At 51.7% G+C, this 13,590-nt stretch overlaps 4 protein-coding genes across 4 annotated transcripts; 3 read left to right on the top strand and 1 right to left on the bottom strand.

Moving 5' to 3' along the window:
* Positions 1–1,121: 1,121 nt before the first annotated feature.
* Positions 1,122–2,008, top strand: PtrM4_120690 (Retrotrans-gag domain containing protein; the record flags this gene model as incomplete). Its single annotated transcript, XM_066108433.1, has 2 exons — positions 1,122–1,901; positions 1,976–2,008. The coding sequence occupies 2 exons, from the start codon at positions 1,122–1,124 to the stop codon at positions 2,006–2,008; spliced, it is 813 nt and encodes a 270-aa protein (XP_065961618.1).
* A 2,459-nt stretch (positions 2,009–4,467) lies between these two features.
* Positions 4,468–6,729, top strand: PtrM4_120680 (extracellular nuclease; the record flags this gene model as incomplete). Its single annotated transcript, XM_066108432.1, has 4 exons — positions 4,468–5,509; positions 5,676–6,104; positions 6,165–6,208; positions 6,406–6,729. The coding sequence occupies 4 exons, from the start codon at positions 4,468–4,470 to the stop codon at positions 6,727–6,729; spliced, it is 1,839 nt and encodes a 612-aa protein (XP_065961617.1).
* A 1,823-nt stretch (positions 6,730–8,552) lies between these two features.
* On the top strand, positions 8,553–10,236 carry PtrM4_120670 (UhpC, Sugar phosphate permease; the record flags this gene model as incomplete). The annotated part of the gene is made up of 4 exons (XM_001935350.1): positions 8,553–8,711; positions 8,759–9,135; positions 9,187–9,332; positions 9,383–10,236. 4 exons carry the CDS (start codon positions 8,553–8,555, stop codon positions 10,234–10,236), a joined length of 1,536 nt encoding a protein of 511 aa, XP_001935385.1.
* Positions 10,237–11,156: 920 nt separating this feature from the next.
* On the bottom strand, positions 11,157–12,248 carry PtrM4_120660 (uncharacterized protein; the record flags this gene model as incomplete). The annotated part of the gene is made up of 2 exons (XM_066108431.1): positions 11,157–11,347; positions 11,900–12,248. The coding sequence occupies 2 exons, from the start codon at positions 12,246–12,248 to the stop codon at positions 11,157–11,159; spliced, it is 540 nt and encodes a 179-aa protein (XP_065961616.1).
* Between the last annotated feature and the right edge of the window lie 1,342 nt (positions 12,249–13,590).

Genomic DNA, 13,590 nt, shown 5'->3' with positions numbered 1-13,590 from the left:
ATCTCAACAACGCGATAATATTATTGCTAGATATTGATACAGTAGATTACTCTATATAAATAGTATCAGTCTTGCATGTGCGCGAGCTGTGCCCAGTCTCCTTGCACCTAGTGCAGCGCCTTTAAGCCCGCTGGCTGAGGCCTGATCGCGCTCCTCCTTAACGCTCTTCATAAGCAATCTGCTAGTTAGCCTCATTTTGAGCCAGTATATCCTCTCCAGCTCCCTTTGTGAGTACTCCATGCTTCTGTATACGCCTTTTGGAGCGCCGCCTACGCGCTAAGGCTGCGCTGTTGGCTCTCTCAAGACTGGAGATCCGATCGCGTATCAGCTCAGCAGAGAGCATCATCACCTTAGCGCCCTTCTTCAGCTGGTTAATCGCCTCAATAATTAATGCTAGTGATGAGCTCTTGTGCTAGCGCACGCGCTCACGTATGAGGCTTGACTGAGCCTTAAGCTCACGCGCATTGCTCGGCGTTTGAGCTACCTAGGGAGCCTCTGGCAAAGCTGCTAGAGTGGGTGTACGCAACTATACATCTAGCTTTAATAGAACAGCCTCTAGTTATAGAGGAACAAGGCCTAAGCCGCGGAAGGCTGAGCAGATGTTGGCTAGTGTGAATGCTCTATTAAACGCTATCTTGAATGCTGGCAGAAACTCTAGCTTAGTGATGTGGTTGATGTAGTTGCGCATGAAGCTCTCCACCTCACGGCTGTACGCGCGCTTCAATAGCGAGAAACAGCCAATATCAAGTGGCTAGAGTAGGTGAGATAAGTAAAGAGGCATACAGAGCGTATAGATATGTAACAGGCTGAGCCTATTACATGCGCTACGCTGTGTGCGTAGCTGTCGTCATGCGATTCCTTCGAGATACATCTATAGGTTTCTGTCATCATCCATCTAATTCTACTTCGGCCCATCTTCGGTCCGCTCCTGTATTTATGTACAGCTAGCATCCTTTTGTAGCTCTTTGTCAAATCCACTCTGTTACAAGGCATCTCTTGATCAGTCATCTGTGTATCGTCATCGATACAGCCGCTGGGGTCTAGCCCCTTACATTTGGATTTGACCAACTTGCCCGCCAGCCCAGCCAGAAACCTTGTTAGAATTATTTTTTTCCGGCACCATGTCAAACCCGAACCTAGATCAGTCCTCTCTATTCCTGCTCGTACAACAGCTACAGCAGGAGGTCCAGAACCAGCGTGTTGAGATCCAGTCACTCCGATCTGATCTTGACGCATCGCGCGCCAGCGTACATCAGCTTGAGCTCCAGCTCAGATCCGCCACTCCTCCGTCCCGTTCCCGCCTTCCTGATCCACCTCGTTTTGACGGAAAGCCGCTTACACTCCGGACATGGCTCCCTTCAATCCGCGCCAAGCTTCGATCAGACCAGCTCTCAGGAGCTGATGCATTTGATTATGTATGGGACCGCCTAGAACAACCTCAGCAAGCATCTGTCCTACACCTCCGCCATCAAGCTGAAGAAAACAACACGTGGGATGTGGAGGATATCTTTTCCTTCTTTCAGCGTCTCTGCCACAACCCAAGGGAGCAACAGGAGGCTATTCAGCGTTTCTCCTTAGTCCGTCAGCGTGACGAGGAGTCTCTGATAGCTTATCTTGCACGATTTGAGCGTCTCGCATACGAAGCTGGTGCTTCGACCTGGCCTGATACATCCCGTATATCAGTACTCCACCGTGGTCTTCGCTCTTCTCTCCGTCAGTCTCTTGAAGAGTCAAACGACTCTCTATTTACTATTCCGTACGATGAATACGTTGAGCTTGTTCAGAGCCTCGATCGACGTTCCCGCCGCCCTCAGCCACCCCAGCAACCCAAACAAGTCAGTCGCCAGCTAGATCCTATGGATGTTGATCCAATCCAAGTTCAGTCCGCACGAGTATCCTCGGTCCGTAAACCAGCCCGCCGCCTGTCTGCATCCTCCTCTGACTCATCTGACGAACGCCGTGCCTATCGCCTTAGCAACAACCTATGTCTTTATTGCGGCGCCGCTGACCATTGGATTAGTAGCTGCCCGCGCTCTAGTTCCCGCTCTAGTTCCCGCTCCAGCTCCCGCTCTCAGTCTCGGTCTCGCCCCTGCTCTCAGTTAGCTATTCCTACCACTGCAGATACACCTGCCAGCACGCACCATCTCACAAAATTTGCACGCAGCCCTGCACTAGCAGCTCGCCTCGCGGCTGCTAAAAAGGAGGGGGTAATGTAACAGGCTGAGCCTATTACATGCGCTACGCTGTGTGCGTAGCTGTCGTCATGCGATTCCTTCGAGATACATCTATAGGTTTCTGTCATCATCCATCTAATTCTACTTCGGCCCATCTTCGGTCCGCTCCTGTATTTATGTACAGCTAGCATCCTTTTGTAGCTCTTTGTCAAATCCACTCTGTTACAAGGCATCTCTTGATCAGTCATCTGTGTATCGTCATCGATACAGCCGCTGGGGTCTAGCCCCTTACAAGATATTGTTCTCCTTACAGAGCTCCTAGAACTCTAGAGATTAGTGGCTCTTATAGCCATCAATAATAAGCAGGCGACGCGCGCCTATACTACGAGCCTGCGTGTGAGCGTTGAAGTGCTTTAGCCACTCAACTCCAAGCTTATTATTCGTCTAGCCATTGTCGCTGACTGCGATCGCCCAGTCGCGTGGGATCTTAGCTTCCTCGTACTAGGCTGATAGGTGGTACTAGCCAGCGAAGATAAGGAACGGTAGGACTGACCAGCCGGCTGCGTTGATCGTAGCGATTAACGTTACCCACTCACGATTGCCTAGCTAGATAGCCTTTAGCCTGCCTCTCCTTTCTAACGCTGTTACAACAAGCTAAGTTGTAATCTTGCCTATTATAAAGCTAGCTTTATTAAAGTTATAGACGTCCTTATCGCAGATGCCGTACTTCGCCTTTGTCTCCTCTATAAGCTCAAACCAGCTTCGGATAAGGGCTAGATTCTTATAGAGAGCTCTCTGCCTATCGTACGCTTGGTTAAAACACGTCTTAAGACTGTCTGTACGCTAAACAAAGTTGCGCGGCTAGTAGACGCCGACCTAGCCAGCGCCGCGCGCAGCTAGCTGTCAGATAATAGCACTGTTGAAGATGAGAGCGTACAGACGCCGGGTCTGACTAGTGCGACCCGGCATCTGTGAGAGCCAATCAGAACACAGGAAGGCTTAGCACCCCCTAGGTGTGCCCACAACCGTAGACAGAACCACAACACAATCAATCATCAATATCATCACCATCATTACCTATTTCATCAGTATTCCAGATGAGAGTGAATATCTGACACTAGCAGCTTATTAGCCATATCCCGTACAGCTGCGTAGGTAGGCGGAAATCCACGCTGATCTAGGTGAAGTATATAGCTAATAATCACCTCCTCTTCTCTCTTAGTAAGCTTCTTTGAGTTAGGCTGGCAATCGCGTCGGGCAGGTCGACCAGCGCGTCGGTCGCGCATTGTCATGCGAGGGACACTATAGATTGAAGCAGCGCTGCTTTCAGACTAAATCTGACCTGCTTTAATAGAGCTAATAGCAAGCTGGATATCAGCTTCGTTTGAAGATACTTGAGGAGCGCGGCGTGGAGGCATTGCGTGTTAAGATAGAGTAGGTGATTGAAGTTGGTGGGGCTGACGACTCGCTTGTATTGACGACTCGCTTATAAAACATGTTAACAACAAAACGAAGCGATCAATTCGTGCGAATCTAGCACGCACCGCCATACTTCAGCCCCATCTTCCCAGTCTCATCACTACCCCGCCTCTTCCACTTCCACTACCACTACCACCCTGGTGTCATAAAATACTGGATATACTAGTGTAAAAAAGCCACTGTAGTCGCCAGACACGTCTATCGCGTGCTTACGTGCTTACCCACACTGTCCAGTATTTTATGTCAACCAGGTGCTACCACTACCATTGCATCTCCCGCATTTCTTCTCCACCTCCTGACCCCAATTTCAGCCGCATCCCCAGCCCAACTCAACATCTCAGCGGAGCCCACCGCCATCTTCGCATCACCTTCCCACCTTCCCAAACGGGTAACAACCTCGGCCCGCACTCACCAGGGTCCTGACCAACCACATCTCAACAAATGGTACACGCCGCCGTACGCAGGCACGAAATAGGGTGCTGCGAGTGAGATTGCGGGAATTGCCAAGGGGCGCGAGAGAGAGAAATTAAGAGGGAAGTAAGCTGCCAAGGCTAGAGGGAGGAAATGGAGTATTTGGAGCACCTGCTTTGATAGGTATAGGTATGTATACTAGGTCTGAATGATGACGGTGGCGTGGGTAGTAGTAGTGATAGGAACAGGAATGGTCCGTATGGAGATTGATGGATTTGGGTATGTTGACCCGGTTCTTGGGAAGTGGATTTTTTTTTAGGGAAAGATAGATATCTATATCCTCACGCTCATCTTCTCTCATTCTCCTTCCGTCCCTTCCTCCAGGCGCAATCCCACCTCCAAAATGCCGTCCCTTACCCCCCTCCCCTTCCTCTTCCTCCCTCTAACAATACTCGCCCTAACGATCCCTTCCCTCAACGGCCCCGCCTACCTCTCCCCCTACCTTAACACCACCGTCAAAAACATCACCGGGATCGTAACCGCAAAATCCGCTGATGGAATCTACATCCGCTCGCCCATCTCAGACAACGACATCCGCACCTCGGACTCCATCTACGTCTACAGTCGCACAATCGGCAGCAACCTCACCCTCGGCGACACCATCGTTGTCGGGGGAAAAGTGACGGAATACCGCTCTAACAAAGACTACCTGTACCTCACACAACTCAGCAGCCCAGTCCTCGAGCGGAAGATAAGTTCAGGCACACCGATTCCACCGCGTGTGATAGGGCTTAATACACCGTTCCCCCCTACGGAAAAATACAGTAGTCTGGACAATGGTGGTATTTTCGCTGTGCCCAACAACGCCAGTTTAATCAGCACGGTAAACCCAACTCTACGCCCGCAAACCTACGGCCTGGATTTCTGGGAGTCACTAACGGGTGAACTGGTAACGATACGGCGACCCACTGTGCTCACGAAACCGAATCAATACGGCGATACGTGGGTCGTTGGTGGGGACTGGAAAGCTACAGGACGGAATAACCGCGGCGGTCTTACTATGACAGCGCAAGACGCTAATCCCGAGGCCATTGTCATCGGAACGCCGTTGGACGGTAGTAAGAACCCCACCGACTCCCGCATGGGCGATGAGATTGAGGATGTTACCGGGGTGGTGACATATGGGTTTGGGTTTTATCGGATTTTGCCTACGACAGGGGTGCGGGTTGTGAAGAAGAAGGAACCTGAGGTGCCGAAGAAGACGGGGTTGGTGTCGAGTGGGGGGTGTGAAGGGCTTACGGTTGGGGCGTATAATGTGGAGAATCTGGCGCCGAATTCTACACATCATGCCGGGTTGGCGAGGCATGTGGTGGAGTTTATGCGTAGTCCGGATGTTATTTTTGTGCAGGAGGTGCAGGATGATAATGGGCCTACGAATGATGGAGGTGAGTGTTTTTTTTTCTCAGAGTGGGGGTTTTTTTTGACTGGGAGTGTTGCTATGGATATAGTGACAGGAGAAGGAGTTGTCTTTTCCTACCTTTTTACGTCCTACGCATGTCACGTTACAGGCGATGAAAGGAGGACAGTAACACTAACCTCCCACTCACACAGTCGTATCCGCGAACCTAACCCTCAAAACCCTCACAACAGCTATAACCCTAGCCGGCGGACCAAACTACACCTTCACCGACATCGCGCCCACCGACTCTCAAGACGGCGGCCAACCCGGCGGCAACATCCGCGTCGCCTACCTCTACAACCCCAACCACGTCCGTCTCTACAAACCCAACCCAGGCGGTGCTCTCGATGCCAACGAGGTACTTGCCGGTCCGGCGCTAAAGTACAACCCTGGACGTATTGAACCTGCAAATGAGGCTTGGACGGCGAGTCGGAAGCCGTTGGTTGCGCAGTGGGAGGTCATTGGGAAGAAGCAGAAAAATAAGCCTGATGTTTTCTTCACTGTGAATGTGCACTTTGGGTCAAAGGGGGGCAGTAGTAGTGTGCATGGGGATGCGCGGCCGCCTGTAAATGGAGGTGTTGGTAAGTTTGATCGACAAAACGGACGAAAACGTGCGTGACAGTTGTCTAACATTGTGGTAGACGATCGGCTTGAGCAATCTCGTCTCACTGCAAACTTTATCAAGGTACGTTGACAAACTTCCCGGTGGCTGTATGCGGCGGTGCGGCGCGGAGCTAAGTCGCATCCTCCCATCCCTTCCGTACCTTGGTCCTTCGGGAGGGTAATACCAAGAAACGCCACATGTCACACAATAGAGATCTCATTCCGGAAGAATTGGAGGTCAAAACAACAAACAACAAAGAGAATAACACGTTGAGATAGGATATCCTTTCAAAGGAGAGTACCGCCCGCATCATCACTGCAGGCGACTTCAACGAATTTGCTTTCGTCGAGCCCCTTGAGGAGTACGCCACAATATCCGGACTCAAGGATCTTGACGCCGTGGTCGGCATTGACAAAGTCGAACGTTACACATACATGTTTGATATGAATGCCCAACAGCTCGATCACATGTATGTGTCGCCATCGCTAGCCAAGAAGAGCAAGGCCGCTTATGAGCACATCCACGTCAACACGTGGCCTGAGTTTGCTGCTCAGGTCAGCGATCACGACCCATCCGTAGCCAAGCTGAACGTGTGCGCCTAGACGAATGGACAAGCCGTCGAATAGACGCGCATATCCGATTCGCGCATCGGTGAGGAAAGATAGATGAATACCAAGGCACAAACAAATACCCACAGTCTGGACACACATGCCCCGAGTGAAAAACAATGGTTTTATGTCATGTAATTTCGATACATGCAGTGCTGCCGTTTGTTGAGTACTAGAATAGGTAGGTTATCGTGGCTCATTGCGGCGTGGTTAGCTGTAATGAGAGATGGATAATTTCATAGATGCAAGTCGCTGTTCCAGTCGCTGACAGATCTGACGTGCATCGAGGCGTGCCGCAGTAGCGTCTCTAGCTCACCGTGCCACATGCAATTACTCTATGGACACGGAGCGTTGAAGCGGAAGGGTTCATCCAACGCTCGCCGATCCGGACCAGAAAAAACCTTACTGCCACGCGACCGGTACTTGGAAAGATTGTCTCTGACGTCTTCGTTGGCGTTTCTGGGCAGACGACATCGCGTGCGTGTATCGTAGAGTTTGGATTCGTGGGGTAGCGTCCGGGGCAGCGCGACGACTACAGTACGAAGAGCGGGCCTTGCCAGTGATACTGCAGCGGGACCACGTGTGGACGGGCCCAATATTAGTGAAATGCCGTGGCCACATGTCGCTTGCGCCTGTACAGTACCGTAGTCCAGGTTTAGAGGCCGTTGCATGCATTCACAGACCAGCGCTCGGAGGTTCCGTGACCCCAAGACAAGGCAACTTCCATTGTTCCGTCGGTGCTGTCGAATTACAAGAGGCCAATGCTCCATTTATCCGGTCCACATTGACAATCATGACTTTTAGCCCGGCACCGGAGTGCGGATGTTGAGCTTACAGAGCGGAGCAGAGGTGCGAATAACGCCTGGGGGCGGGGAGGCCCTAGTAAGGCCCGACCCACTATCTAGCCATGCCAAGTTGCTCCGCCAAACCCAAAACGCGGGGGAGACAGCCGATGAACGTTTGCTGAAACTCAACACCAAAACATCCATATCGCACGTTTTTCGTTCCTGTTCCACGACGCAAATTCGCGTGTGCAACGAAGCATTGCCAAAAGCTTCGTTCTGCCGGTGGAATCAAGACGTCCCGGCGCCGAGCCTGCATCCAGGGTCTCCATGGTGAAGGGCGTTATGCCAAGGTCTTGGGCGGCGCTTCTCAAGGCTTCGAATGGCCCCGTTGCTTGCGCCCAGGCTTCTATCTAACGCCGCCCCGGTCGTTCTGGATCCCAGCCAGCGCCGAATCCATGTGCTTGGCCCGGACGCCGACATACCATACCTAAACGATCAAAAGGTGGGAGTAAGTGCTTTCGAGCTGGGCCGCAGTGATACCGGACCGTATTCCTGGTGGGGGAAAGGGAGGCTCGCGGCTGAAACTTAATCAAGCATATGCTCTTTCTTTAGAATTGCTGAGTAGATGCGCAGCTGCATCGGTAAATTGTGTTGGTTTGTGCTATCCAAGCGGCGGTTTGACTGGCAACGGGAGGGAAATTTGTCAACCGCAGAAGACGGTGTGGTACAAGGCCGACTGGCGCCAAGTAGAAGTGCGTCAAAGTAATCGAATCAACTAGTTTTGGCGCCCCTCATCCACAGCCACGCTTGGACGCAGCAGTTGACAGATCCACATTCTTGTCCCATCCAACCGCCCCATGGGGTCCCGCGGCGCACTAAACAACCCGGTCATATCAAGCAGAGGCCATCTCGTTGCGAGGCAGCACGTATCCGGTGTACGCGAGCTCGAGTACATATAGAGACCTTGGCTGCCTCCCTCGAGTGATTTCCTCAGCTTACTGAAATCCAATTTACGCTCAGGGACCAGGCAAAATGGCAGCCGCTCCGCAGCACACCTCTCTCGAGACCAACGAGAAGGGCGAGGAAATCTACACCAACGATGTCAACAGCTCTCAACTCAGTCAGCCGTCGGATCTCGACGACTATCCCGACCCAGATGTGGGAAAAAGCGATGAAGAACGCGCTAGGCTTGTGAGTTGCCACATTCCCCCATACAACCACATACTAACTCTTGGTAGGACAAGGCTCTCGTCTGGAAAATGGACCTGTGGTTGATTCCGTGGCTTTCGCTCCTGTATCTGCTCTCGTTCCTGGACCGCACCAATATTGGAAATGCGCGCGTTGCGAAAATGGAGCCCGATCTCAAGATGGGTGGCCGCGACTACAACAATGCTTTGACCATCTTTTTCATCTCATATGCTGGCTTTGAGCCGCTGACCAACATCGCCATCAAGAAATGGTCACCCCGTGTATTCTTCACAGCCATCATCCTCGCCTGGGGTATCATCATGACTCTGATGGGTGTTGTCCATAACAAGGAAGGTCTGCTGGCCTGCCGATTTTTCCTTGGTATTGCCGAGGCCGGCCTGTTCCCTGGTGTCAATTACTACCTCTCGTACGAATTTACCGCCAATTATGGAAAGATGCCATGCTAACACCAATGCAGCTGCTGGTACAAGCGTCAAGAGCTCGGTTTCCGTGCTGCTCTCTTCTTCTCGGCTGCTGCGCTTGCCGGATCGTTCGGTGGTCTCCTGGCTGCTGCCATTACTCAGATGCACGGTACTGCTGGTTACGAGGGATGGCGATGGATTTGTAAGTACTAACCACAATGTTTCTCGTGTCATCAGCACTGACAACTCCAGTCATCATCGAAGGTCTAATGACCGTTGCCGTCGGTCTGCTCTGCTGGTGGATGACTTTTGATTTCCCCGATACGGCTCGCTTCCTTACTGCCGACGAAAAGCTCCGAGCAGTGCGCAGGCTCAAATTGGATGGACAATCTCGCGCCAAAGTAGGAGGTATTGACCGTCGACACGTCTTCGCTGCCCTTCGCGACTGGAAGACATGGGGATATGCCGTCATCTACATGGGTTGCCTGTGCCCGTTGTACTGCTTCTCCCTCTTCCTTCCGACCATTCTTCTCGGTATGGGTCATGCGGGTACCAAGGCCCAGCTGTTGTCAGTTCCACCATACGCTTGCGCTGCTGCCTTGACCGTCATCGTTGGTTGGGTAACCGACAAGACGAAGCTGCGCGGTATTTGCAACATGATGGTGGCAATCCTGGGTTGCATTGGTTTTATCATGTTGCTTGCGACCACAAACCCCACCGTTCAGTATGCTGGAACATTCCTCGGCGCAATGGGCATCTACCCTACCGTCTCAAACACCCTGACATGGGCTTCCAACAACGTCGAAGGCTCGCTCAAGCGCGGTGTCATGGTTGGTGTTGTCGTCGGCTGGGGAAACATGAACGGTGTTGTGTCCTCAAACATCTACGACTCCAAGGAGAAGCCACATTATCGTACTGGGCACAGCATCGTCCTTGCCTACCAGTTTTTGTTCCTTTTCGGTGGAACCGTCTTCATGCACTTTGCACTCAAGCGCGAGAACAGACTCAGGAAAGAGGGCAAGCGCGACATTTGGATCCAGGGCAAGACGGAGCTGGAAATCGAGGAGATGGGCGACATGCGCCCCGACTTTTACTACACCACCTAATTTGTGGCAGCTTCGCAGGAGTGTTAGAATTTGTTATTTTCCATAGTCAAAACCATTTGCCTATTGGATTCTTACATTTTTGGATAGTTTGCTTCTCGTGATGCTGTGAATCTGGTAGTGTGGTGTGAGTGAACTAGTCCCTCACCAGCAAATACTCATTGTAACCTGTCGCTATCTCGGTAATAACGGCAGCCACGCATTAGCCGTACGATCCGCTCAACCGAAATTGTCGCGTGACCCAACATGGCCGTGAAAGAGACAAGGTATCATAAAAACTAATCACGATGTCAAGAGACAGGATTGTGATGCTTAGGAATTGCCAGTGTTGCTCGTTCGGCACCAGTGTTTGCGGATACGGTAAAGTGGAGCGAAGCGATGACATCACTTGAGGTGGTTTGGAAAGAGCATTTTCATCTTGATGACAAACCGTCGTGCTCTCAATTTTAGTTCCGAACTTGGTTTTATATTTTCATAGAACAGAGTATGCGGCAAGGCATCGGAAATTACTCGTGAATTCACTTATGCATTTAGATGTGAAATAATTGCGATTAGAGCACCAGCAAAATACAAAGAAGTTTCCAAAACGTCCCATTAATAGGATTCTTCTGCTATTTACCTACGATTAAAAGAAAAGCCACTGTATACACTAGTAAAAAGGGTATATGTCGCTGAAGTGAAAAAAAATCAAGTGCGCTGGGCATCCGCCTCCCCACAATGCGAGACAGCTTTTGCAGGGTAGAGCGGAGGGTATATGCCCAAGTCGCTGAAGAGAAATTCCCAATCCCTAGAAGCCTCCCGTTTTCCCATTTCCCTTCATCAAGTGCCGAACCAATGGCACAACCCAGTCATTGTTTGTACATATCCTACAAGGTCCCGGACGGACCTGTGTCCTTTATAGTTGTATGTCTGCACCATAATACTTAGAATGCGACGCCCACTGCTCCTGGGCTCGGCGCCATGATGCTCCTTCGTCCATTAATGCCAACGTCTTTGGCAGTGATTTCCATTCCTTTGAGAAGATGGAAGTTGGGGCTCATGGGTGGCTTGGCGTTCATGAAGCTCCTAGTGCTACGGGCGCTCGCGAGAGCAGCCTCTACTGCGATCTCCTTCTCTTTGACAAGTGTCAAAGGTGCAGGCACGCGTCTTAACTTCCTGGGTGGCGAAGAAGTAGCTACCGTGGAAAGTGAGTGAGATGTGGGCGTGGGCGACCCAGAACGTGTAGAAGGACAAGATGAGAAGAGTGTCACGGTAGCAGTACCATTGCTTTCCTGGGAATCTTGTCGAGTATGTAGTGTGCGCGATCCTGCTGTGGATGGGCGAGAGGCGGGAAGTGGCGGGGCGGGCTGAGTCTCGCACCTGTAGAATGAGTCTGCTGTCTTTGGGGTTGCGGGACGCGAGCTAGACGCCAGGGAGGAAGTAGATCGCTTAATCCATGCGCCCAGGCGAGCGATAGGAGTAGTTGGTGTAGCTGGTGGTGGTGGTGTGATGGGGTTAGAGGTCAAGGGACCATTGTATGAGAAAGCTGGCGGGGCAAGGCTGAGGCCTGCTGTTGTTCGTCTCCCTGGGATTTCCGATTCCGGAGTGGTGGGTAGCGGCTTGAATCCCAAGGGTGCAGAGAAAGCGGAACCGATATCAGAAAGGGTCTCGGAGCGAACATGCATACGCATTGATGGCGCGATGTAAGGTACGTGATGCGAAGGCGAGGGAGGAGGACGGTTGATCATCGTGGAAGATTGATTGCTCGAGCGATATGCGCTGGCTCGATGCTCCTCGACGATGGTGTTGAGTTCCCGAATGGCATCATCGACATCAGTTTTTGTACGACGAAGACTTCCGGGTCGTGAAGGGGCTGTGTTGGCACGGCTGCGGGATGGGGATGGGAGACGTGACAGAACACGTGATGGTGATAATGTTCCAGAAGTTCGCGAGCGCTGAAGTGTAGTCTTTTCAAGAGTGTGGTCAACGGTCATTGGCGAGTTCTCGGGAAGTAAAGCTAGCGTAGGGGTGGCCATAGTGCCCATTGTAGTTCCCGAAAGTCTTCGTTCGTGTGTGACGGTGCTGTTCTGGCTTTGCACGCTACTACGTCTGGAGTGAACAGCGACTGGCTTGCGCTGGATAAGATAGGAAGATGCGGACGGGTGCGAAGATATGGAACTTGTACGCGAATCTCTCACACGGATATGAGCTTCTGCAGGGCGTGTCAAGTGCGACGGTAGACTAGTCCAGCATTCTGCATCCTCGAAATCAGGTAGTGGGGACAAATGGCCACACCCATCAGGGAGATAGATGGACAGCTCGAGTGGACGGAAACTACGGCGGCGCCGGACAGGCATAGACGCGTCATTGAACATGGACGGCATGTCATCGAGGCCATCAAAGTGTCGAAAGTTAGTCGGGCGGCTGATACTAGGCCGAGTTTGTGTGCGCCCCGGACGAGTAAGGGTTGAGATACTGGCGCGAGACGAAGCACGTGCAGCATATTCACGGCTGTTGGAGACCCATTGCGAAACATGGCGGCTCACGGATTGGCTTGTTGATGGGCGTGGGTGTGTTGGCTCCGCGCAAGGCGGAACTACGGAACGAGGTTGTTCGTAGCAAATGCGTGAATCCGTCTCATCTGTTGATCAAGGGCGTTAGTTTGGCGTTGGATCGACCGGATAAGTTATTTGTTGTTCCAATATATTGATATGGCGTTGGACTACAGGACCGGGTAGAGGGGTACATTAACCATATTGAGTAGGGCGCAAGCGAATTGCATGATGCATCTCAACAGCAACAATGGTGTGATGTAGACCAGAGGGATGACAGACCAGATCGACAGGACACTCAAATGCAGTACCGTTGGAGCGTGAAGAGGTACAAGCTAAGGAGGATATGTGACGGTAGAGAAGGGTAAAAAGTAAATCGTAGACGTACCAGTAGCCCCGAGCGTGGAAGGGCCTTGTTCAACTACGTCGTCTCGTGATGCACAGCATCCAAACTTGATGGCCAGCCATGGAGATCTCTGCTCCCTCTCTTGAAATGCCTTGTATTCCATTATTTTTTTTTAATACTGCAAACCAGTGCAGCTTCTAGTCCATGGCCAAAAACAATACAAACGGTCAGGTGTAGAGCGGGTCGCGCCTGCAGCAGGCAAAAAATAAACAAAGTCAAACACTAGAAAAAAGGTAGCAGAAGAAGGGAAAAAAAGAAGAGGCAGGGAAGACGTTGACAGCGCGAACTAGTCGGATAAATTCCCAGCCTGTCGACAGATGTGTTGTCACTCGTTTGGTGGTTCGGTTCTAGAATACCTCGCCTGTAAGGTCCGGCCTTCAGGAACTGCAGACCACTCGTAACTCACAGGATGACAGCGGC

Source organism: Pyrenophora tritici-repentis, chromosome 6 (genome assembly GCF_003171515.1).
Source record: "Pyrenophora tritici-repentis strain M4 chromosome 6, whole genome shotgun sequence".
Lineage (NCBI taxonomy): Eukaryota > Fungi > Ascomycota > Dothideomycetes > Pleosporales > Pleosporaceae > Pyrenophora > Pyrenophora tritici-repentis.
The sequence above is the reverse complement of the archived record's forward strand: the minus strand, read 5'-3'. Positions and strand labels throughout refer to the sequence as shown.